The 24633-nt window shown below is 41.5% G+C and overlaps 1 protein-coding gene across 3 annotated transcripts in view; it reads left to right on the top strand.

The window, feature by feature from the left end:
* The window catches only part of IQGAP2 (IQ motif containing GTPase activating protein 2), a 233134-nt gene that overhangs the window by 29574 nt on the left and 178927 nt on the right, over positions 1–24633 (top strand). For all 3 annotated transcript variants that reach the window (XM_038401257.2, XM_038401260.2, XM_043515279.1), the window contains exon 2: positions 20991–21090. In XM_038401257.2, coding sequence (XP_038257185.1) covers positions 20991–21090 — 100 coding nt within the window. The remainder of the gene's footprint in view (positions 1–20990; positions 21091–24633) is intronic.

Below are 24633 nucleotides of genomic sequence, written 5' to 3'. Positions count from 1 at the left end.
TCTGCTACACTTCTGGATGCCTTTCCTACTCACTTGCTGCCTCTCGGTGGTGTCCTTTCTTCCTATAGCACTATTGTTCTCCACCCTCCCTTCCCCCCCCCCCCCCAACTTCAGGATCTTTGCAGTGTCTTACCTCCCTTACTCACTGAGCCACTGCTGTTGGAGTTTTGCCTATACGTGGGCTAGCTTTTGGGGTTCCCTGTAATCAAAAAAAATTGTGTGAGTTCAGGAGAAAGTGGTAGATGGCATGTTTCCTATTGCATGTTGCTCTCCTCTCCCCCCCTTGATGCATGGGGTGATTAATTTTCAGATTAACTCTTCATGAAACTGTCCATTGGAAAAATTCCAGTGCCACTTTTATTCTTAATGTAGAATTCTTTTCATACATGTGTAATTGGAGATTCTGCTTCAGATAAAGGATTAGATACAAACTTGTATCCTGTAAGTTTTCTAACAATTTAGAAAGAAACTAGATGACATTTATAGTGTAACTTAAAATTTTTGTCTTGTGACTAAAACAATAGCTTACCAGTCAGTACTAACTCCACGCTGAAGTGGAGTTACATTTTACTGTAGTTGATGGCTTGTTCTTTCATGATTAAGGTGAAACTATTTTTTGATGTGTTCAACGTACATTCTGTCTATACTATTGCGAATGAAGGTTACATACAGATAAAATGTAAACAAGTGTGATCCCTATAGAAAAATCATGAACATTGCTAGAGATGGGAAAAATTAAAATCAAACTTGTTTTCCTGGTAAGCACAGTAGCACTTACAGTAATTCCAGACAAACAAGTAAAGAACACATGTTAAATGAGTTTAAAATAACACAAGATCAAATTGCTAGCTTCTTCAGGAAAACTATGTTGATGGAGGGCACATTGACTAAAGAACCAGTACTTAGCCTCTCAGGGGAGGCTAACTTCAGAGGAAACAGATAACAAAGTCTCATTCAGCATTCCTGCTGGAATACACTATGCTATTTTGAATGTCTAGAGTCTGCTGTGATGTGGTCATCTGAGACAAGTTTACCACAAAATTGCTGTTTGTGTAAAACCAACATGAACAAAAGTCATTAGTTTTTTTCAAGTGTATTAAACCAGAACACCCTCCAAATGACTTCTATGCATTTTCTCACTTGGCATCAAGTTTGACTGCATTATGACTGGTACAGATTTCTAGGCTGCCCAGTACAGATGGTAGACTGAGGGAAAAAATGAACAGATAACAGCTGCAGTTCACTTCCTTATCTGTATCCAGCTTATTCAGTGTCGGGGTCAGGACTGTAATTGTATAATTGGCATAGGTTGAGCAGTGCTTAGTGAGAGTATGGTGCAAACACAGCATTAACACTGGGGAATAGCCTGTGGAGGAGAAGTGCAATTTCAGGGCACAAGTCTTTAGCACATGTACATTTGGGTATCCCGAAAGCTGATTTAAGAGCAAGTATCAATGTGCAATGGCAAAGAGCAGTAACCTTACTGAGGCTTTGCAGAAGATATTTGCTAAGGCAGCCTGCCTGGTAGAAATACAAAGGTGAACAGAATTGATCAAATTACTTCAGGTCTGTGGTCATTGGGGAGAGCAGTATATTTTTCTTGTTCCTCTTCCCTGCCTCCTAAAGCTGATGGAATTCCAGATGCTTGGGGGCTTGGCTCTAAAATGTTCGTTTCCCCAACTGCATCTCTTGCTCTTCTTATTAGTGTCTTAAAGTTAAAACTAGACCTTCTGTGTAGGATTAAGATCTCCTGAATGAGAGCCATACTGTCTTTTTTTTTTTAAAAATATTTTATTTAATAGGCAAACTTTAATTCCAGAACACTCTCTAGCATAGGTGAATTTGTTTTAAGGGACATTAAACTGCTCACTTTGTGAGGAGGCAGTCTCAGATTAAGGGTAGAATCTTCCCCTTCCAAGGGAGGTCTAATATAGAGTATATATTTAAAAAAAGTTGAAGGCTCTGCCAGTATTTGTGACTGTGTTGAATCTCAAAGCCAGCTTGTGTCTGTAGGGCTAAATATGACTTAAACTTTGTGGGAATTCAAGAATTGGGCCAAGTAAGTTGAGACTTGTTCCAGAATCCCAGCACTTTCCTGCCAACGTTGACACTTGACAGACTCCATAAAATATAGCAGTGTTGATGCTTGGCTCCAGAACCACAGGCTGTGGCCATTGTTGCATCACAGTTCCCTGGTATGATAGCTGTAATATTTATACATTGGAAGCAATGCTAAATCTCTGAAAATGGTTGTGGTTGAACATGTGGTAGCAGATACAGCAAGCTGCGAAGTCTGGTTTTATTTTTCTGGTGCAGGAGAAGGGTTTTTCTGGGATGTAAAGTACTAGTGCTTACAATAAGATAAAGGAGGGGTTTTTGGGAGGGAGGGGAGACATGAAAAGGTCCAAGGAAGAGGTGGCTTACAAAACCTCTCTAATTTTACATCCAGTTACCTTCTCCCTCCCCACCCCCCCAGTTAACAAATACGCACTTAAATTCAGATGCAACATTTATTCTCTTTTTGTATAGTGCCTAGCACAGTGAGGTCCTGGGTCATGACTGGGTACTACTGCAGTAAAAATAATAGACTAGATTTGATCTTCTTGTCAGAGATGTGTATACTTCTATTGTGCCAGTCTTCCAAGAGCTCTCAAGCTGACAGTCAGACATACAGTAACTTGACCCGGCAACTTATTTCTTTGCGTGCATGTGAGTGTGTGAATCTGAGAGAATTGGAAAGCGCAGGTTTAGAGATATTAGTTACGTACTTATTATTCAAATCACACTTAAAAAAAAAAAAAAATTCCAGTGTCTCTTTGGCCTGCATTTTCTCATAGTAAGTTTTGAAAGCTTGCTGTGCGTCAGCTGGTGTAGAGAACTTGTGGGGCATGGATTGGAGCCATTTTTTAAAAAAAACAACCCCCCCCCATCCCCACACACACACATCCCCATGCTGGGCTAGCCACTCTTATTATTCAGGGACTTGTCTACCCATTTGCTGCTGTGCTCTTTGAATATGGAATTCTGTAGAAGGCCTATAGGATCAAGTAGCTTTTTTGCAGCAAAATAAATACTTCAATACAAAACAACTATTTTACAGAACAGAATGGTCCAGAACAGCTTCTAATAACTTTTCATGCAAGCTTATGAATTCACTGACATAGCCAAAGTTAAAATGACTTGGTTCTATCTAGGTAATTAAATCTAAACCATCCCTGACGGCCTTTTGTCCAGCCTGTTCTTAACCTCTAATGATGGGGATTCTACAACCTGACTTGGAGGCGTATTCCAGAATTTAACTACCCTTGTATGTAGTTTTTTCTTAATATCTAACCTTGAGTAAGCCCTTTACTACTTGTTCTACCTTCAGTGGACATGGAGAACAATTGATCACTATCTCTTTAATATAACAGCCCTTAATATATTTTTAAAACTGTTCTCTGGTCCCTCCTCCCCTAGTCTTTTTTTCCTCAAAATTAAACATAGCCAGGTTTTTTAACCTTTCCTCATAAGTCAGATTTTCTCAACCTTTTGTCACTTTTGCTGCTCTTCTCTGGATTCTCTCCAATTTGTCCACATCTTTCCCAAGGTGTGGCATGCAGAATTGGACACCGAACTCCAACTGAGGCCTCACCAACACAGCAGAACAATTGCCTCCTTTGTCTTTTATGTACATTACTCCTGTTAATACACCCAGGAATGATAGGGGGGGTGTGTGTATGTGTGTTGCAACTGCAGCACACTGAATCATTTTATTTGTGATCCACTATAATACCCAGTCCTTTTTTGGCAGTACTACTGCCTCGCCAGTTATTCCTCATCTTGTATTTGTATGTTTTTTTTCCTTAAGTTAAATGCTTTGCACTTGTCTCTACTGAATTTCATCATGTTAATTTTTTTTCAGACCAGTTCTCTAACTTTTCAAAGTCATTTTGAATTCTAGTCTTGTCCTCCAAAGTGCTTACAGTCCTCCCAGATTGGTGTCATGTGGAGATTATAAACATACTCTCCACTCCACTATCCATGTCAGAAATGAAAATAGTGAATAGTTAAAGTGCTTGCTCATGTCCATTCCATATTAGGTGTATGTGCTCACCGCATGCACTGGTGCCAGAAGTTTTTTCCTCAGTGGTATCCATAGGGACGGGCTCTGGTGCCCCCAGACACGTGCCGTGGTATACGAGGCGTCACCAGCTCCCTCCATTCTCGGTTCCTTCTTGCCGCCAGTGACTGTGCTGGAACATCTGCTTCGGCAACTTTCCCTTTGTTCACTGCTTCATGAATGAGTCTTCCTGTAAAATAGGGGTGTGTGTGTGTGTGTGTGTGTGTATATATATATATATATATATATATATATATATATATATATAATATTATATATATATATATATATATATTATAATATATTAGTTAATGTTAGTTCAAGTTAGTTGGTCCTGCACGGGACTCAGCCTAGAGAGTCTTCTCATGCAGGAGGTGAAGGGTTGCTGCAATTGGGTGTGGTGGAAAAGGTTCCTCGTGAGTGCAGGAACAAGGGGTTCTATTCTTGGTACTCTTTAATCCCAAAGGCCAAGGCCACAGCCCATCTTGAACCTGCGAGACCTCAACAAACACCTAAAGAAGTTGGTCTCCCTGGCTTCCATCATCCCCTCCCTGGATCCAGGAGACTTGTATGCCACCCTTGACTTGAAGGACACACATTTCCACTTAGCAATCTTTCAAGGTCACAGATGCTTCTTACTTTTCACAGTGGGCCCTGACCACTGTCAGTTCATGGTCCTCCCACTTGGCCTCACAACCACACCGAGGATATTCACTAAGTGGATGTTGGTAGTAGCCACTTATTGCAGACATCGAGGTATCCAGATCTACCTGTACCTCAATGACTGGCTCATCAAAGGCCACTCCTGGATCCCAAGTTCAGAGAGATGACGTGGTGCTGCAGGCCATGTGCTGATCCCTGGGCCTACTGGTAAATGACAAAAAGTTGACGTTGGTTTCAGTGCAGAGGATAGAGTTCATTGGAGCAGTGCTCAACTCCCCTTGCGCTAGAGCTTTTCGATGATGCTGGACCTCATTGCGGGAGTCTAAGCCTAACCCCCGACCACGTCCAGGGTTTGCCTGCACCTGCTGGGTTACATGGCAGCATGTATGTATGTCATCCACTGTGCCAGGCTCAGGATGCGGCCCTTACAGTAGTGGCTGGTGATGGTCTATTCCCAGTCCAGAGATCACCTGGAAAAGGTGGTTACCATCCCACAGACGATAATTACCTCACTACAATGGTGGACTGATCCCAGGGTGGTCCTGGAAGGAGTTCCATTTGACAACCCTTGTTACTCGATCGAGTGACATCAGACGCCTCAGACCTAAGCCAGGGAGCGCATCTTGGTGGCCTCCAGACACAGGGTGTGTGGTCCCCAGGGGACATGACATTGCATGTAAACGTCAAGGAGCTCAGAGCAGTACGCTTGGCCAGCTGAGTCTTTGTATCACACCTAGCAGTCAAGCTGGTGAGAGTGACTGACAATATGGCCTCGATGTTCTACATCAACAGGTGGGGGGGGGAGCATGCTCATCGGCCCTCTGCCAAGAGGCATTCCAATTGCAGGATTTCCACATCGACTAGGCGATCCAACTGGAGGCCTGTCACCTCCCTGGTGTCAGGAACACATTGGCAGATCACCTCAGCAGATCCTTTTCCTCTTGCTGTAGTGGTTGCTACATCCAGAGGTAACCTGGACCCTCTTCCAGAGGTGGGGAACTCCCCAAGTGGACCTGGTCACCATCAGACAGAATAGGAAATGTCATTGCTTCTGTTTCCTACAAGGCCTGGGCAAAGACTCCCTCTGACACCTTTCTCCTGTCATGGTCGGGGGGGTGGGGTCTGAGGTACATGTACCCACCGAATTCACTCGGCAGCAGAGTTCTGTCAAAAGTGACCAAAACCCAAGTCGTTATGGTTTCCCCGGTGTGGCTGCGCCAACATTGGTTCAGCATACTGATGGACCTGGCGGTGGCTACTCCCTGGCCCCTTTCTGACTGACCGGTTCTACCCTCACAGGATCACAACCATCTCCTACACCCCAACCTTATCCCCCTCCATTTCACAGCTTGGATGCTGCATGGTTGAACTTGGAAGAGGTGGGCCTGCTCTAATGAGGTCCAGCAAATCCTCTTGGAAAGCAGGAAGCCTTCCACTACAGCAACATACCTGGCCAAATGGACGAGGTTCTCCCACTGGGCATCTGAGCATAGCGTCTCTCCAACATGCTCCTCTTTAGTCTCTCTTAAATTACCTGCTCCATCTTAAGAACCAGGGGCTGGCCCTCTCCTCCATCAGAGTGTGCCTTGCGGCTATCTCCACTTTTTCACCCGCTGATCCAAGGTCAGATGGTGTTTTCACATGACGTTCAGTCTGATTCCTGAGAGGCCTCGAGAGACTCTTCCTACTGGCCCAGGCTCCTGTCCCAGAGTGGGACCTTAACTTGGTTCTTTCTAGGTTCATGGGCCCATCCTTTGAGCCTATGGGCTCCTGCTCCCTCTCCTACCTGTCGTGGAAGGCCTTATTCCTCGTGGCAATAATATCAGAGAGGTGAGTGTCTGAGCTTAAAGTCCTGACATCGGAGCCTCTGTATATAGTGTTCAAGGACAAAGTTCAACTGCGACCCTATCCGGCTTTTCTGCCAAAGGTGGTGTCTGTCTTCTGTGTTAACCAGGACATCTTCCTCCCTTGTTTTTTGTCCCAAGCCGCACACCACTGGGGACTGGAGGAGAGGAGGCTGCATGCCCTGGATATTGGACACACCCTGGTGTTTTACCTGGAGTGTACCAAGCCCTCCACAGGTTGACCCAGATCTTCATCATGACAGTGGACAGGATGAAGGGCTTTCCAGTGTCCTTGCAAAGCATTTTCAACTGGATCACCACCTGCATCCAGACCTATTATGAGCTGGTACGGGTCCTGCTGCTGCTGATCATAAGGGCCCACTTGACCACAGCTCGGGTGTCCTTGGCAGCCTTCCTGGCACACGTCCCCATCCAGGACATTTGCAGAGCCACAACATGGCTTTCAGTTCACATGTTCATGGTGCACTACACCATCACTCAGCACACTAGAGATGACACTGGGTTCGGCAGAGTTGTTGCAATATACATCTCTGTGAACACCTACCCACATCCAAGGGTACTGCTTGGGAGTCACCTAATATGGAATGGACATGAGCAAGCACTTGAAGAAAAGACAGTTACCTTTTCGTAACTGGTGTTCGAGAAGTGTTGCTCATGTCCACTTCATAATCTACCTTCCCTCTCCATTGTCGGAGTTTCCAGCAAGAAGGGACTGAGGATGGGAGGAGCCAGCAGTGCACCTTATACTGTGGCATGTGTGTGCTGCTCCGGGTGGTGCCAGAGCCAGTCCCCTACAGATACTGCTGCCAGAAAAACTTCCGGCACTGGTGCATGTCACGAGCACGCACACACACCTTTTCCGTAACTGGTGTTCAAGAGTTGTTGCTCATATCCATTTCATATTAGGTAACTGTCTCTCTCTTTTTTCCTGACCCAGGACTGACTTCTGCAGGACCCCACTAAATGTGCCCTCTCAATTTGACAGCGAACCATTGATTGCTACTCTTTGAGTACAGTCTTTCAGCCAGTTTTGCACTTGCCTTATAATAATTTCCTCTAGATTTCCGTAGCTTGCTTATGAGAATGTAATGTGGGGCTGTCTTAGTAAAATCAAGATGTCTATCTCTATTTATAGATGTCTACTGCTTTTCCCCCTCTACTTGGCCAGTAACCATGCCAAACCAACCTAAATTTCTCTTTGCATGATTTATTTTTGACAAATCCATGGTGGCTATTCCTTATAACCCTGTTCTCCTTTAGTTGCTTACAAATTGATTTGTCTAATGGCTTGTTCCAGTATCTATCCAGGTATCAAAGTTAGGCTGAGTGGTGTATAATTCCACAGATCCTCTTTCCCCCTTTTTAAAGATAAGTACTATGTTTGCCCTTTTCTAGTCTTCTGGGACCTCACCCATCCTCCATGAGTTCTCAAAGATAATTGCTAACTGTTCCAAGATTGCTTCAGCCCATTCCTGAGGTATGCTAGATGAATTTCAGCTTGGCAGGGCCTGATGAATAATCTCTTTCAAAATATTCTTTAACTTTGTTCTTTTTTTTTTTTTTTTTTTGTTCTTTCCCTATTTTGGCTTTTGTGTTCCTTCCTCTTTGTTAATATTAATTGTTGAGTATCTGGTCACCATTAACCTATTTTTTTTTAATGAAAATTGTAGCAACATAGTCATTAAACACCTCAGCCTTGTTTAGTGTCCTCAGTTATTAGCTCACCTTCTGCACTAAGTAGAGGACCAACACTTTCCTTCATCTTTCTGTTGCTCCTATTGTATTTAAATAACTTCTTCATATTGCCTCTAATGTTCATTGTTAGGTTTAACTCCTTTTATATCTGTGTGTGTGTGTGTGTGTGTGTGCTGTGTTTTGTACTTCATGTTTGGTGTTTTTTTTTCCATAGGATTCCTTTTTATTTTTTTTCAGGTAATTAAGAGCTCCTGCTGGAGCTGTATTGGTCTCTTAATATTCTTTCTATATTTTCTTCGCATTGGATGGTTTGTGGTTGTGCCTTTTTAATAGTGTCTCCTTGAGAAACTGCTAGCACTCCCTAGTCCTGATATCCTTTACCTCTTCAATTTTTTCTTCCCAAGGGATCTTACCTACCTGTTTTCTGGGTTTGTTAGTCTGCTTTTTTGAAGTCCATTTTCCTTATCCTAAGGAAAGTGAGGAGTGATGGCAGCAGAATCATGACATCATTTCATGATCCCTTTCACCCAAATTGCCTTCCACTTTCAGATTCACAACCAATTCCTCCCTGTTAGGCAGAATCATGTTTAAAATGGCTGTCATCCTAGTTACTCCCTCCGCTTTCTGAAACAAGTTGTCCCCAACACATTCCAAGAATTATTGTAATATGGCAGAGCATAAAATATACTTTTCCAACTGATGTCTGGGTAATTTAAGTCCCCATTGCTACCAGTTTGTGTGTTTTGGATAGTTCTGTTTTTGTTCTAGAAATGCCTCCTCCACCACCTCTTCCTGATTTGGTGGAAAAAATAGAAATGACCTCCCCTTCTGTGTTCATCCAGAAATTTTAAACTGGTCTGCCTCTCACCTCCTTCTAGACCTCAAAATTACTGTATATATTCTTGATGTACATAGTGCAACATCTCCTTCCTCCGACAAATACTCCAGTCTGAGATTTATCCCCCAAATCTCCATGCCAATGAGGTCATAATTTAGCTTACTACTATACTCCAGATTTTCCTGGTGGTTCCCCATATTAGTTATGTTGATAACATATTGTACTTTTGCAAGAAAAAGTTATGAACAACACATCTCTATGTAGAAATTCATTGACCTACAAAATGCCTTCAACACAGTAGCAGGAATGGCAATCTGTAAGATCCTGTTGAGAATTCAAAAGGTGCCACACCTAGTCGAGGAGTCCACAAGCAGTGGATCCAGTATGAAAATGAAACATTGCCCAAGGTTCGTATTGATTCTGGTATGAAGCAACACTGTATCTTAGTGCCCACCGGCTTTGGCTTCTCAAGTACGCCTTTGGAAATGATCAGTCTGGCATACTAATTGAATTGAGGCTGGATAGCAGCTTGTTTGACATCAGATGATTCCAGAGCAGAAAGCATGTCACCCAGCTTGCTATTCAGGATCTGCTTTTCCCACACACTGCTGCATTAGTCTCTAATTCACCTGATGAATTACCTGATGCATGCACCAAATTTGGCATGGCAATCAGTATCAAGAAACAGGTGTCACATAACAGGTACTGACATTCCACCTAAAATCTGTCAATAATGAAGCTCCAGATAACATGGATCACTTTTACTATTTTGGTTCAATTCTTAACAGCTCACTTTGATGCTAGAATCTGCAAACTTATCTCCTGTTTGGAATAACAAGTTAGAAACCTGTGTGTTCAGGGTTAGTATCTATCAGGTTTGTCCTTTTTACCCTCGTTTATGGTAGTGAGAGCTGGGTTACATATTCCAAGCAGGAGCAGAGATTGAACAGTTTCCACCTCCGCTGTCTTAGAAAAAATCTTCGGCATTACTTGGGACCAAGGGATCACTAATAATGAGATCCTTGAGATAATCAGACTATGCAGATTATGCTGGATGTTCACAGGCTTTGGTGTTTGGGACACATGGAGCTCTTGCCTCAAGATCATCTGCAGAAGGCTGTGCTCTATGGCCAACTTAAGAACCGCTCGCAATGCAGAGGAAGGCCAAAGCTCCGATACAGTGACAAGGGTCAAGCAAACTCTATCAAGAAATTCAGCATTCCCACTGTAAACTGGGAAAATCCTGTCCACAATTACCGTTTGGAGAAGCTGGGTTAAGGCTGGTGGAGTCACCATGGAGCACTATCAGAGAGCCCAGGCTGAAGCCTGCAGTTGAGCCAGAAGGGGTGTATGTTTCAACTTCCATCTGGCGAGTTGTTGACCTATATCCACTGTGGGAAAGTTTGCTGCTTGTGCATCAGGCTCTCCCCCGCCCCCACCCCATACCATTGCGAAGCACCACTGACTGTCGCATCTCCTTTAATCCGCCAAGATGCTGGATGGCTAATAACACCTTGCCCATCCCCCTGTTCCCCTCCTCCCCAAATTCCTAGCTGCCAAGCTTTCACTTTCCCACTGAAGCACTAGCATTACAGCTCAGCATTCCCCTCCTTCCCAAACACACAACCTGGATCCAGATTCATACCTATTAAGGTTTAAGCTCCCTATAAATCTCTTCTCCTCCTCTGTATGCCAGACAAAAATCTTCAACAGAAGGAGCTGTGAGGGAAGGTGCTCTACCAAATGGTCACTTGCTCTCTTCCCTTTCTTTGTCCTACTCGGTTCTCAACACAACCCGGTAGCTGCCAGAAGAGTTCAAGACCTGAAATTCAGTATAAGCTACTTCCAGCAGGCAGAGGCTCAGTTCTTGCAATCACATGTAATCATGTGCCTGTGCACACATCAGGATTGTAAGAATACTTTCATTACTGTATGTGCTGCAGTAGGTTTTAAAGCATAAACGTTTTAAAATGGCATTCAGGCTATATTGTGAATTTTGTTTTATACCAGATGACTTGACACTTTACCTTCTTAAATAGTCCCATAAAACTGAAACACACAAAAAATAAACTTGACTTTCTTTTTCATGCGGTCCTCTAGTTATCTCTCATTGTAGAAATTTAAGTTTAATTATGCTAAAAATAACTACAAAAATGGGATCATGTGATTCTGTGTTTTGAAAGCCACTACTTCTATATCAAATTAACTCTGCTTTCAAGTAAAGACTTTTTGTCTTTGCTGCTATCCCACAAACTCAACCTGGACACTGAGCAGCTTCTTGCATGTTACCACCAGTAATAAAAATTTTGTACATGCAGTCATGCTGTCAATTACCCATGTGTAATATCACTTGACTTGCAGAATCTTCATGGTGATATGTGAAAAGGAAAGAATTTGGCTGAACTCTGGGTCTAGGCTGAGTTTACAGGTCTGGTACGCCAAATGGATTTTATATTTTTAGTTGCTTAACTCATGTAAGATTAACACATTTTGATATGAAATACCATGGTGGTGGCTTTTGTTTTTTAGAATCACTTTTCCGAGTGGAAACCAATACTTCAAATACTTTTGTTACTAAGTTCCTGTTTATCAGGTATGTTTCCTGTATAGTTAACTTCCCTATGTCCCCGATGCTATATAGTGGGGTTGGGACAGCTATTTTAAAAGGCTCTTAATATAAATGCAGTCTAGTAGATTTCTAATATCAAATTAAAGTTGATTTTTGTCTTGACAGGAGGACTACAACATGGGGAAAATGACATTTATGTGAATTTATGAAGAACTTAATGCTTAAATATTCTAATATTTTATAGCAGGTGTATGTATGGTGTCTTTCTGGGTCAGATTCTGATGTTATACTAGTATTAATCCAGAGGATTGATCATAATCTTCCACATAGTTTTGTGATTTTTTTTCTACGTAACTGTGCTCTAAAGAAGTGTTTTAAATAAAGTACTACTTTGGCTACAGATTTCTGGTTTTTTACAAACTCCTGAAAATTTTTGTTCAGACAGGGTCTAATTATTCTACCTAATCTTACTGCAATTTTGTGACCATCAATATTGTTTCTGCATCTTCTTCTAGGGTTAAATTATTCTGTTTTCCTCCAAGTTAGACTCAGATGTGCACTCACAACCACATTTTAGGCTGTCTCTACTCTATGGATCTGATGAGTGTTCCATTAGTTCAGTTGTATGCGTTGTAGTGATAATTAGAGTGCTAATTTAGACAAAGCTGCAGGCCAGTGTTGTGAGTACAGATCTTTGCAGTAAGCATCTCTAAATGAACTAGTGGCTTTAAACTCTCTCCCTCTCCCTCTACCACCTTGTCTGTACTAGTGCTCTTGTAGTTGCTATCACAGATGCCATGGCCACAGATTCTTCTCCTTCCCCCAGAAGAAAACAGACAAGGGTAGTCCAGAGTCTTCGTTTCAGCTGAGACATGATGCTGAACTTTGTTACAATTGACAAATGCCCACTTACAGGGTAGACTTTAGGTCACAAGAAATATGTAAACAACCCCCCCCCCCCCGCATCCTTTGGTCCTTAAACTAAACTTTTCGACTCCATAAGGAGTTCTTCTTACAGACTGAAAAAGAAGGCTGTCATAAATATAAAGGGAAGGGTAAGCACCTTTAAATCCCTCCTGGCCAGAGGAAAAACCCTTTCACCTCTAAAGGGTTAAGAAGCTAGGATAACCTTGCTGGCACCTGACCACAATGACCAATGAGGAGACGAGCTACTTTCAAAGCTGGGGTGGGGGGGAGAAACAAAAGTTCTCTCTGCATGTTGTTATTTTTTGCTGGGACCAGAGCAGGAATGCAGGTCAGAACTCCTGTAAAGGGCTAATAAGCAATCTAGCTAAATATGCATTAGATTCCGTTTTGTTTAAATGGCTGATAAAATAAGTTGTGCTGAATGGAATGTATATTCCTGTTTTTGTAACTTAAGGTTTTGCCTAGAGGGATTCTCTGTTTTGAATCTGATTACCCTGTAAGGTTTTTACCATCCTGATTTTACAGAGGTGATTCTTTTACTTCCACTAAAATTCTTCTTTTAAGAACCTAATTGCTTTTTCATTGTTCTTAAGATCCAAGGGTTTGTCTGTGTTTGCTTATGCAAATTGGTGAGGATTTTTATCAAACCTTTCCTAGGAAAGGGGATGTAGGGTTTGGGAGGATTGTAGGGGGGGAAAGGAGTTTCCAAGCAGGCTCTTTCCCTGTTAGATGCTTGGTGGTGACAGCGATGAAGTCCAGGGGCAAAAGGTAAAATAGTTTGTACGTTGGGGAAGTTTTAACCTAAGCTGGTAAAAATAAGCTTAGGGGTTTTTCATGCAGGTCCCCACATCTGTACCCTAGAGTTCAGAGTGGGGAAGGAACCTTGACAAAGGCCTATAGAGTTTAATAAAACAAACAATCAAAATTAGAGGGTGTAATTGTTTCCTGATAGAAGATCAAGCATATGATGGATTTAGGTAGGCTATTGTTCTGACATGTGTGATGCAACAATGTGATGTAATTTAGTATATTAGCTTGTTTAAATTTCAGTATTGGATTTTAAACTTTTAAATTTTAAGGCTACTTCTAGTTCATTTCATGTGGTGTTTTCTGCACATTTTACTGTCTTACAAATTCCATTGTTTCCAACTCCTTCACCATAAAGTTAGTCACTCCAGAAATTACATATTATATATTTACATATACTAACTTTATGGTGTAATCTACAGGACGCTAACTTTTTTTTTTTTACTTGAATTACTTGTCAACACTCTTTAGAACAGTTCTTCATTTACAAGTAGTGTTTGTACAGTTCTATTCATAGCATTTTGGGATATCTTTTAAAATCCTAACAAAACCCACAACCTGGCAGCTAAAACTCACTTGATCACAAAACCATATTTAAGAGACCTTAATCTGTGTAGCTTCCACATATAGTGCATCTGTATACCTCATGCATGTGAGATTGGAACCTTTGACCAGTGAGGATGTGCAGGCACATGCCCCCACCTGATAGCATAATGGGCAGAGCTGCCCCAAACCTGTCCGTTTCCCCTTACCATTCAATGGCAGTGAGGGGGAGCCTGCCTGCTACCTCGAAGGGCCCTTTCATCAAACCAATTTGTGAATGTTTAGATTAGTTCAGCTCTATGACAAATTTCTGCCCTGTTGGCAGCCCTGTGTATCTTTCTTTTCTTCTGACTATTGCTTGGTAGTCCTGACTACTGCAAAGTGCCTTCCCACCTAAGAACCAAGAGTAACCACTCTGGCATCAAGCTGAGTCCATTGTGATGGGCACATGTTCCTTAAATTGATGTAAACAGCTGGTGTCTTTGTTTGTTTGGTTTTTTTTGTTTTCATTTTGTCTGTCTCAAAACAAACACATTCTGGGCCTGTGCTTTGTATGTCAGCCCTTCTCCACCTGAACTTACTGCTCCAGAGAGAGACTCTGCTAAAACTACCTCCTGGAACAGCCCGTGAGGAAAGCATCTGACTTGGACAGTGGTTCCTTCAACTCCAAAAAGGGATGCTCCTTCCAGCAATTTCTCCTCTTTCCAACTCCCACCCCCCTTGCTGCTCCAGTGCTCTGAGAGGAGTCTACATACAGAACTTGTTCTGAGGAGAGCCAAGAAATTGAGTCATATATGCCCTCTGAACCCTGAGTCTGGAGGCCTGATGAACCTGGACAGGATAGCAGGGCCAAATCTGTACCTCACCTGGCTGTGAGTGGAACTGAAGCCAGTTACTGGCAGACTCCTCCCTGGCACCAGCCTCCACAGTACCAGACGGACTTGTACAGGCAGGCCTGTAATTGACCTCCAGTACAGAGTCCCTTGCACTGACCTTGGTACTGTTGGCTTGGCTTGGGTTCCAATCTCCCTGGTTCCAGAAAGGGATTAAACCCTCAATATTGATAGTATTCTATTCTACCACTGAGGGCAGTACCAACTCTACAACAGACTTGCTGCTGCTCCCCTTTGTTCACCCAGTCTCTCCCTTGAATCAAGCAGAGATCCTCCTCCAGGCATCCATCCTCCTCCCTAGCAATTCCCCAAGCAGCACAACTCCTTGTAATTACAGGACAACTCCCATGGCCCTTAACCTGTCATACTGTTTTTTCCTCATAGGTGATCTCTGCAGGCAGTACTCTTCTCAAGCCTTTCAGCAACCGCTTGTGCTTGGCTAAAAGTCCTCCTTCCTCAGATAGGGGTGGGGGTTGGAGAGAACCTGTAGCAGACCTATTTGCCGCCAAGATAAGCAAAGGCTCTCTTCTGCTCTAGAGCAGATATTAGCCCAGATGCTTTAATCTTTCCTGATCCAAAGATCTCGCTGCTTTTTCCTCCCATTCCCCTGAAATCCTAGGTCCATAGGGAAAATCAGGCAGGATGCAACCACAGTGTTACCTTGTATAACCCAGTAAAGGGTGACAGAGTATTGGCTCACAGACCTACTCAATCTGTCCACAGAACAGCTGATATCTCCTCTGTCTGTCTGCCAGACTTCCTCTTGGAGTTAAGGACCTATTATCCACCCAGACCCCACCTCTCTACCACTGACTGACTGGCTGAATAAAGCAGAAATTAGAGATCCCAATACAGAACAGGAAACCCTCTCTACAAGATCAATTTGAAGTTAAAAGAGGAAAGATTTTTTTCCATCTTGGCTTCACGAGATCTTGATAAGCCTGTCTCTGTTCTCATAGTTCAGGGCAACTGTTATTCCAGCTCCATGGTCCCTCAAGGTCACACATTGTAGGTTCCCGGCTCTTCAGCCGTCACCTTTATTAGGCAGAGACCCACATCTCTCTCCCTCCTGACCAAGGGTTTCCTAGGTTGTATGGTTCCCTGCCTACACTGTAATATGCGCAGTTAGCCAGACAGGTAATAGTATGTGCTTTGCTTTCCTTCTAAAGGCTATGAACCATAAGTTACCACACAGTTCTTATAGGAAAGTACATTTATTCTTAAGTGAAAGCACTATGTAGAATATATTAAAGAATAAAATCTACATGCATTCTAAAGCTTACTACAGATTACCCAAACCCCACTTTGGCCTCTGGTAGACCTCAGTTCTTCAAAACCCACCGCTGGGTTTTACTTAGTTACAAGTTCATAACTGTCTCGGATTCAGAAACAAACCCAGGCTGAGCAGTTCACTTCTTTATACAGCTCCAGCCTTTGATCTTGGCCTTTGGTAGCAGATGATGAGAGACAAAGATCCTCTCCTCAAGGTATAGCTTCAAAAGGCTGGGTTTTTGCATTACTGGATTTGAGGAATTTGCATTCACCTTCTCCTAGATGTTCTCCAGGAAAACCCACTTAACGCTTTTTATTCCAAATGGCCATTCTTATCTGGCACATTGTGAGATCTGGGGGTTTATGGGACTAGAGCAAACAACTTCTTCCCTCCCCCCACCCCCAGGTGGTAATTCCAGTAATTCCAGCCCACGGTAATAGATAAACCATTCATTTAATACAATGATCCCAAAGATACTTTGACATCTCTTAAGGAGATCTTATTGAATTAAGTTAAATTGCCATTTTTGTCACAACCACCTTTAAACCTCAGAAGTCCCCTGATACATTTAACATTTAAGAATTGCATAAATCATAAACTAGGGTGTCTTCTCTGGAGCCCTAAAATGAGGATTTGCACTTGTTAAATATCAGCACTCTATGGAACTTGTCCATTCTTCTTGACTTCAGTAGCTCATAAAGACAACTCTACTAGCTCACTTGGAGAATTTAAATATTTAAATTCCTTCCACTTCAGGGCTTCATATGATGACAGACATTATGGATGCTCCTTTTTGGATGCTGTAGTAACTGGTCTGTGCCTGGAAAAAATATCAGGCTTATAATGGAAACTTTACCAACCTGAACTAGAGAATCAATATTTGTCATTTACACAGTTAGTCTGGGATACCAATATCTCACTGACTGGCTCATGGTGAGTAATTTTAACAAGTGACTTGCTTTGTGTTAATAACTCTCTCTAACATCCCAGTTTTCTCTCAATAATGCTCTGATGACACTGTTGGTGCTTCAAACTAACTCCCTTTCTTCAGCTCAATAAATATCAGACAATAGAAAATATGTCAATATAGAGGAAGCAGACTATTTATATTAACAAATGGAAGCAATCCTACAACAGAATAAACATACTTGTAATATTCCATACCATTATGTTTAGCAACAGACTAATCTTTTTTTTAGATTTGATGGATTATTGCAGAGAAAAATTGACTTGAGGTTTTTTTGCAGTCTGTAAATTATTCTGACTTTTTTCAGTCCATTAATTCCAGCAAGCATGACACTAAAGCATGAATTTGATTTGAGTGGATGAAAATTTTAGTGGTGGTTATAGTTGCTATCTTAAAAGTTGCAAGAAGAGGAGACATGCAGAGAAGGATAGATGCGTGGAGGTGACTGAAATGGCTAAGCTTGAAGTTTCAGTGTAATATAGGTGAATGTATTACACAGTAGCAACTCTAGGTCAGAATTTTAGGCAAGGCACTTCAACTTGTTTTAACTGCACATGTGCTTACTAAGGGTGTTCTTTAAGAGTTCTATGATGCATCAGGAAAGTGTTGCTGTATCATGCATGTTACTATCAGTTGTGGGCACAGAAGCATCTGTCCCACATGTCTTGTCAATATGGAGGAGCTAGCCTATTTGTTTTAACAGTTGTAAATGGCATATCATGGAATTGGAATGATGTCAAATTTATTTACTATTAGGGCTGTCGATTAATCACAGTTAAATCACAGAATTAACTCAAATTTATAGTCATTAAAAATTCACACTGTTAAACATAGACTACCAATTGAAATTTATTAAATATTTTGGATGTTTTTGTTTTCAAATATGTTGATTTCTATTGCAACACAGAATATGAAGTGTACAGTGCTCACTTTATATTTTTTGTTACAAATATTTGCACTATAAATTTTTCAATTCATCTCATACAAGTACTGTAGTACAATCTCTTTTTTTGTCATGAAAGTGTAATTTACAAATGTAGATTTTGTTACATAACTTTTTTCTTGTTTGAGTGCAATGTAAAACTTGAGCCTACAAGTCAAGTCAGTCTCCAAGGGTGGGCAAACTTTTTGGCCCGAGGGCCACATCGGGGTTGCAAAACTATATGGGGGGCCAGGTAGGGAAGGCTGTGCCTCCCCAGACAGCCTGGTCCCCGTCCCCTATCTGCCCCCTCCCACTTTCCGCCCCCCCAACTGCCTCCTGGGATCCCAACCCCCTGCTCCCCACCCCCTTACCATGCCGGAGCCTGCCACGCTGCCCGGCAAGAACGGTGGGCCAGAGCGCTGGTGGTGTGGTGCGCTTAGGCTGTGGGGGAAGGAGGGACAGCGGGGGAGGGGCCAGGGGCGAGCCTCCCTAGCCAGAGCTCAGAGCCAGGCTGAATGGTCCTGCAGGCCGGATGTGGTTGGCCCACCTGTGAGTCAGTCCCACTTATTGTTCAGCCAAACGCTAAGACAAACTATTTCGTCTAAGTTTACGGGGGGATACTACTGCCTCCTTATTTACAGTGTCACCTGAAAGTGAGAACAGGTGTTCGAGTGGCACTTTTGTAGCTGGCATTGCAAGATATTTACGTGCCAGATAATCTAAACATTCATATGCCTCTTCGTGCTTTGGCTGCCATTCCAGATGACATGCTTCCATGCTGATGATGCTCATTAAAAAAGTGTTTGTTTAATTTATATTTGTGACTGAACTCCTTGGGGGAGAATTGTATGTCTCCTGTTCTGTTTTACCCATATTGTGCCATATATTTCGTGTTCTAGCAGTCTGGGATTATGACCCAGCACGTGTTTGTTTAAGAGCACTTTCGCTGCAGATTTGACAAAATGCAAAGAAATGTGAGAAAAATAGCTACAGCACTTGACCCAATGTTTAAGAATATGAAATGTTATCCAAACTCTGAGAGGGACGAGGTGTGCAGTATGCTTTCAGAACTCTTAAAAGAGAAACACTCTAATGCGGAAACCATAGAACCTGAACCACCAAAAGAAAACCAACCTTCTGCTGGTGGCATCTGACTCAGATGATGAGGATGAACATGCGTCTGTCCTCTCTGCTTTGGATCATTATCAAGCAGAACCCATCATCAACATGGATACCTGTCCTCTGGAATGGTTGAAGCATGAAGGGACATGTAAATCTTTAGTGCATTTGGCACGTAAATATCTTGCAATGCCAGTTACAACTGTGCCATGCTAACGCCTCTTCTCACTTTCAGGTGATATTGTAAACAAAAAGCAGGCAGCAGTATCTCCTGCACATTGCTCAAACAAGTTTGTTTACAATGGCTGAACAAGAAGTAGGACTTTGTAGGCTCTAAAGTTTGGCCGTTTTATTTTTGAGTGCAGTTATTTTTTTGGACATAAACTTACAAATGTAGAATTAACTTTCATGATTGAGATTGCACAAGAGTACTTGTATCAAGTGAATTGAAATACTATTTTTTTACAGTGCAAATATTTGTAATCAAAATAAAGTGAGCACTGTATACTTTGTTCTGTGTTGAAATCAATAAATTTGAAAATGTAGAAAACATCAAATTAAAATAAATAGTATTGTTTAACAGCACAATTAATCACAGGTCAGTTTTTTAATCGCTTGACAGCCCTATTTACTATGGTTTAATTTTCTTATTTTTTCTGGCTTGGACAGTGTGCTTGCTGCACTAATGGCTGATTGAGAAGTGAAAAATTGTACAAATACAGAATTTTCTATCCACTATCTTAATGTAGTGTGTTTCATCCTAAGTGCTCTTGCAAACTCTAGAGCTAATTTTACCCACACAAAAATGCAACCATCTCTGGGGTGCATCCTAACTTCTTGAAAAGACATAGCAATACTACCTCAACTGCAGTTTTTAGAACTGAAATGGAGGTTACCTTATCCAGTGGAGACTGCACAGGGGGGAATTAATTACTTATGCTAGGGTAATGGCCATGATTGGAGGCATGTTGTGCTGGGTGCTGAATAAACGCAAGTCCCCACTCCAATGGCCTTACAATCCAAAAGATACAAATAGATCAAAGGCTTGTCAGAGGTATAATGTGCAAGCAGATAAGCATGGTGACTGGAACAGTTTTGTTAGTTATGGGTGGTGGTTGGGTTTTTTGGTTTCTAGTAGGCAGAATGTAATTGCAGGACTTACAATTTGGCCAAGTTTAGTGCCATAGAAGCTGTAGGCCTAAATTTTTAGAAATTATCCATGCAATCTTGGTAACTGTACCCACATATACTGGAGAAGTTGTCCTTTGATGGTAAGGACTTGAATTTTTACAAAAGAGGGAGGTTGGTGATGGGGATTGTATATAATGAAGTAAGAAACAACTCAGTTAGGCCTACTGCCTGTTATCTTAATATTTGCCTGAAAAAGTGGTTGCTGGGGTATTTGTCTTCCCTCCACTTTATTAAAAAAGGTGGTGGTGGGGGAAATAATTGAACTCTGCATGCCCCCTCAGATAAATAGTATGAAGAATCTAGTAAATCAAAGCAGGGAAAGTGTGTATGTTAAGATACTGAATATGGTGCCTGGAAGAGTGTTGGAGGAAATTTCCCCAATACTTTTATAAAACTTAGATCTTAAGATGTTATAGTTTTAACACTGTTAATCGTTTTTTAATTGGTGTGGTAAGAGTGCTTCTGTATTTGGCAAATGATTCTCAGTGAAGTCCTATAAAGAGCATTTTTTCAACTGCAGCAGTGTTTTTTTTTTTGTTTTTTTTTAGTAAAATTGCGTTGAGGGTCACCTCTAATCCTTTATAATTTGACCTATTTTTTTTTTTTCTTTTTACAGCTATTGTGGATGATGAAAGGCTTTCAGCAGAAGAAATGGATGAGCGGAGGCGTCAGAACATTGCTTATGAGTATTTATGCCATCTAGAGGAAGCAAAAAGGTAAATAAATCAAAATATACTCTAAAAAAAATCTCCAATAGTGAATTTTAATTGGTTGCAATCTCAAGATTATAGTTCTGAAAAACTTTCCTGAATGACTCAGTCTTTAGTCACTGAACTTGAAATTTTATAGAATCTTAAATAATACCAAGAATCTTGTGGTGAAGGGCAGTTTTTATAATTCAGCCAGATAATGGTAGTTTTTTATGAAGTAGAGAGAAATAATAATCTTCAGAAACTAGTGGTCATTTTAAATTAACACAAGCAATGGGCACTAAAGTCCAACTGTGGAGTACTGCCTGCATAGGGCAAAGGGTTTTATGAACAACATGCAAACATAGAATGCAGTTTGTGCTTGATTCGTAAACCAGCAGTAGACCACTCTTTCATCATTATTGGACTGGGGGGAGGAGGGAAGGTGGCAAAATCCCCTGCTGATGGAGTAGCATGATGTGGTGCTTAATGTCACGTGTAAAAGCATTTTTACACTTCATGTAAAAATTGATATCTAAGAGGCTTTTTCTGCTGCTGTGTTGCCCTTCTGATAACTCCATAAGGGTCTCTTCCCTCTTTGTGCTTTTCTCAGGATAGACTCATCTGTGTGTGAGGAAAGGAGATTCTCTTGGATGTTTTTATTCTCCTGTATACAAAAAAGATTTCTAGATGACTTAAACTTTTTCTGATTTTTTTTTCTAGCTTTAAAATAGAAATATTTATTCTACACATACAGCATATTGAGACTAAGATTCAGTGTTTCTCACTGGAAACAATTTTTAAAACTTCAAATTTTTTTAAAAGTTTGTGTCTCCTGAAATGTCCCCCTGTCTCTAATCTTGCATACAAGTGCAAGTGTCAGTTCTCTCTCTTTTTTTTTTTTTTTTTTTTTTTTTTTTTTTTTTGGCCTGGAGTCAATGGCCAATTAGGGAGACAAGGCAGGTGAAATAATATCTTTATTGGACCAACTGATGGGGGGAGAGGTTTTTGAGTTTACATAGAACTATTCCTCAGGTTGGTCTAATAAGAGAGATTACTTCAACCCCCTTGTCTTTCCAATATCCTAAGACCAACATGGCTGTAACACTGCATACAACTGCCAATTATCTTGTGCCAGAGACGTTATCATAATGACTTGTATTGTTTTAAAGGCTCCTGCCCTTCCTCATTCAACATCCCATTTGTTATGCTGCTGCACAAACTGTAGTGCACTTTAGCTTTCTCATTCCTCACCTCACTCTTTTTGAGCCAGAGTTGTTTCTTTTCTATCTATAGCTTAAAATCACTAATGAAATAGTGGTGACGTGTCTGCATCTGGTCATGCTCAGCTCACTTTTTTGAGGTTCTCCTTGCACGAATAAGGCTGAAATGGAAGCACATTAGATTCTGGAGCACAACATAGCAGCCTCTAACAGAGAAAATACAAGTCCAATGAACCATAGCAAACAAGGCAGTGTGACCTCTGCTGATCACAGGGTGCAGGACAGCAGTCTCTGGCCTTTTCTAACCTTGCTACGCATACCCTACACACCACTGCTACATGCTGCAGTGAAAGGCAGGTTGTGCTCACACTGCAGTGTATAGCTACAGGTGGCAGTGAGAGGCTGTGACAGGAGGAGGCAGTGAGGAAAGGCTCCAGCAGTGGGGAACCTTTCCCTTCTACCTTTCCCTGCTGGAGTCTTTCACTGCTGCCCAAGTCCTTCACTGCAGTGGGAAAGAGTTCTGGCAGCAGAACGTTACCCTGCTAAAAGTAGCAGTGTAGATGTAGAAAGCTGCTTTGGCATGTAGCAAGCCATATGGGGTATATACACTAGGGTTCTGGCGTATCTGTACTTTACTCCCCAAAGCAGTGCCTCACCAGCTACTCTTGTCTATACCCATGCTAGCTGGACATGCAGTGTCTGTGCTATATGCTGCTGTAAGTGTAGAGCTACCCTTTGAAATGCCTGCGACAGCCGATTACCAGAGAGATTGGTAAGGGTGCAGCTCTAACAACAAAACAGTGGAAGAGCAGCAAATGCAATGGCAACAGAACTCAAGCCTTAACCCAAACAGGGCGTTTCCAGTCTGGGCTGTATGCTTGTGTGCACCAGTCGCATCTTCAGTAAAGTCTTTGCTGCTGTCATGGAGCCCAGAGCCAGTTCTCAAAGTCCTGTAAAGTAAATGATCCAGAAATTACCATGAAAGGGGGGGAAATTACTTTTTTTTTTTTTTTCCCTTACTAAATGTACAAGATCACTCTGCTCTGGATCTTTTTAGTCCGTGTTTTCCGTTACAAACTTTGCTTTTATTTTCATGGGGTGGGGGGAGGAACTCGAATGCTAGTATTTTTCAGCATTAGGACATTATTGAAAGTAGATCTTCGTCTTGTCAGTCTATGAAGAATTTTTGCAGAGGTGGAAAAATAACTGACACTTTGTATAACTAAATACCTGTTGTCTGAGAACCCGACATACATGCTCAGCCACTGCTGTTACAGAGCAGTAAAGATTGGTTTAAAGGTAGGGCTATAGCTCAGATGCCAGGAGGACAATTTTACTGCTGCTTCTCTGCCGCTCCAGAAACAATAGCAAATGCTCTGCTGCAATTAAGGAGTGGTATTGTACAAATACAACATATACTATTTTGGCCTGTTCTGAAGGGCTTAGTAAGTGTCAGTGCCTAAAAGATTTGGGCCATGACATGACTATTGATGTATCAAGGAGTTATGCAGTGCTGTAGCAGTGTTTTGTTTTGTTTTCTTTACTAGCAATGTGGTCCCAGTCGTTTTGCACTGTTTTTATAATCAAAATGTTGTTGTCCTAACAGCTGTTTCAAAATGCCAGAGTTAATTAAAAAGTGAAGAATGTGTACAGTCAGACACTTTAAAAAAAAATTGTTTTCACACTTACTTTCTCTATCGCAACTTTGAGAAATCCACCTGAATTGAACCTGAAAGAGGAATCTCTTGTTGTTGTTGTTGTTGTTGTTGTTTTCTGTACTTCTGTAAATAGTGCCTTCCTGTACTAGGTACAGTGTCCCTATGCTACATGAGTAACAAAATAGGAAATTGCTTTTTAAATATAATCAGCAGACTTGGAATATCTACAGGGATCAGGAGTGTTTGTATAGGGTGTTATATTTGATAGTCAAACATGTTTGTTCCATTGCATTATACTACCAAAAAAAAGCTGCCACCTGCTAATGGCAAATGTAAATCATAAAAGTTGTGAATTGAACCATTTGTCCTCAAAATGTCAAGCATATGGAAATGATCTAAGGAAAATGTTTTTCCACGGTGTTGAAAAATTAATATTCTCAAGTATCTAAAATTTATCAAAGCAATAAAATTGAGATTAAAGCTGCCAGACTTCCATCTTTATCTTTCTCCTCTATGCAGTGTAGCATGGGTGTGTAGAATGGAAACACACGTGAGAGAAAGCAGAAAGGTTTCCTTAGTGAGTTTTAAAAATCCTCAGTAAAATACTGCAGGCTTCTTAAGATTAGTATTAAGCTACTATTCATAAAGAACAGTATCTGTATCATAACATTTCTCAGTAAACATGCTAG

This window comes from Dermochelys coriacea, chromosome 5, assembly GCF_009764565.3.
Source record: "Dermochelys coriacea isolate rDerCor1 chromosome 5, rDerCor1.pri.v4, whole genome shotgun sequence".
Classification (NCBI taxonomy): domain Eukaryota; kingdom Metazoa; phylum Chordata; order Testudines; family Dermochelyidae; genus Dermochelys; species Dermochelys coriacea.
Note: the sequence above shows the minus strand (reverse complement) of the source record. Positions and strands in the feature narration are given on the sequence as shown.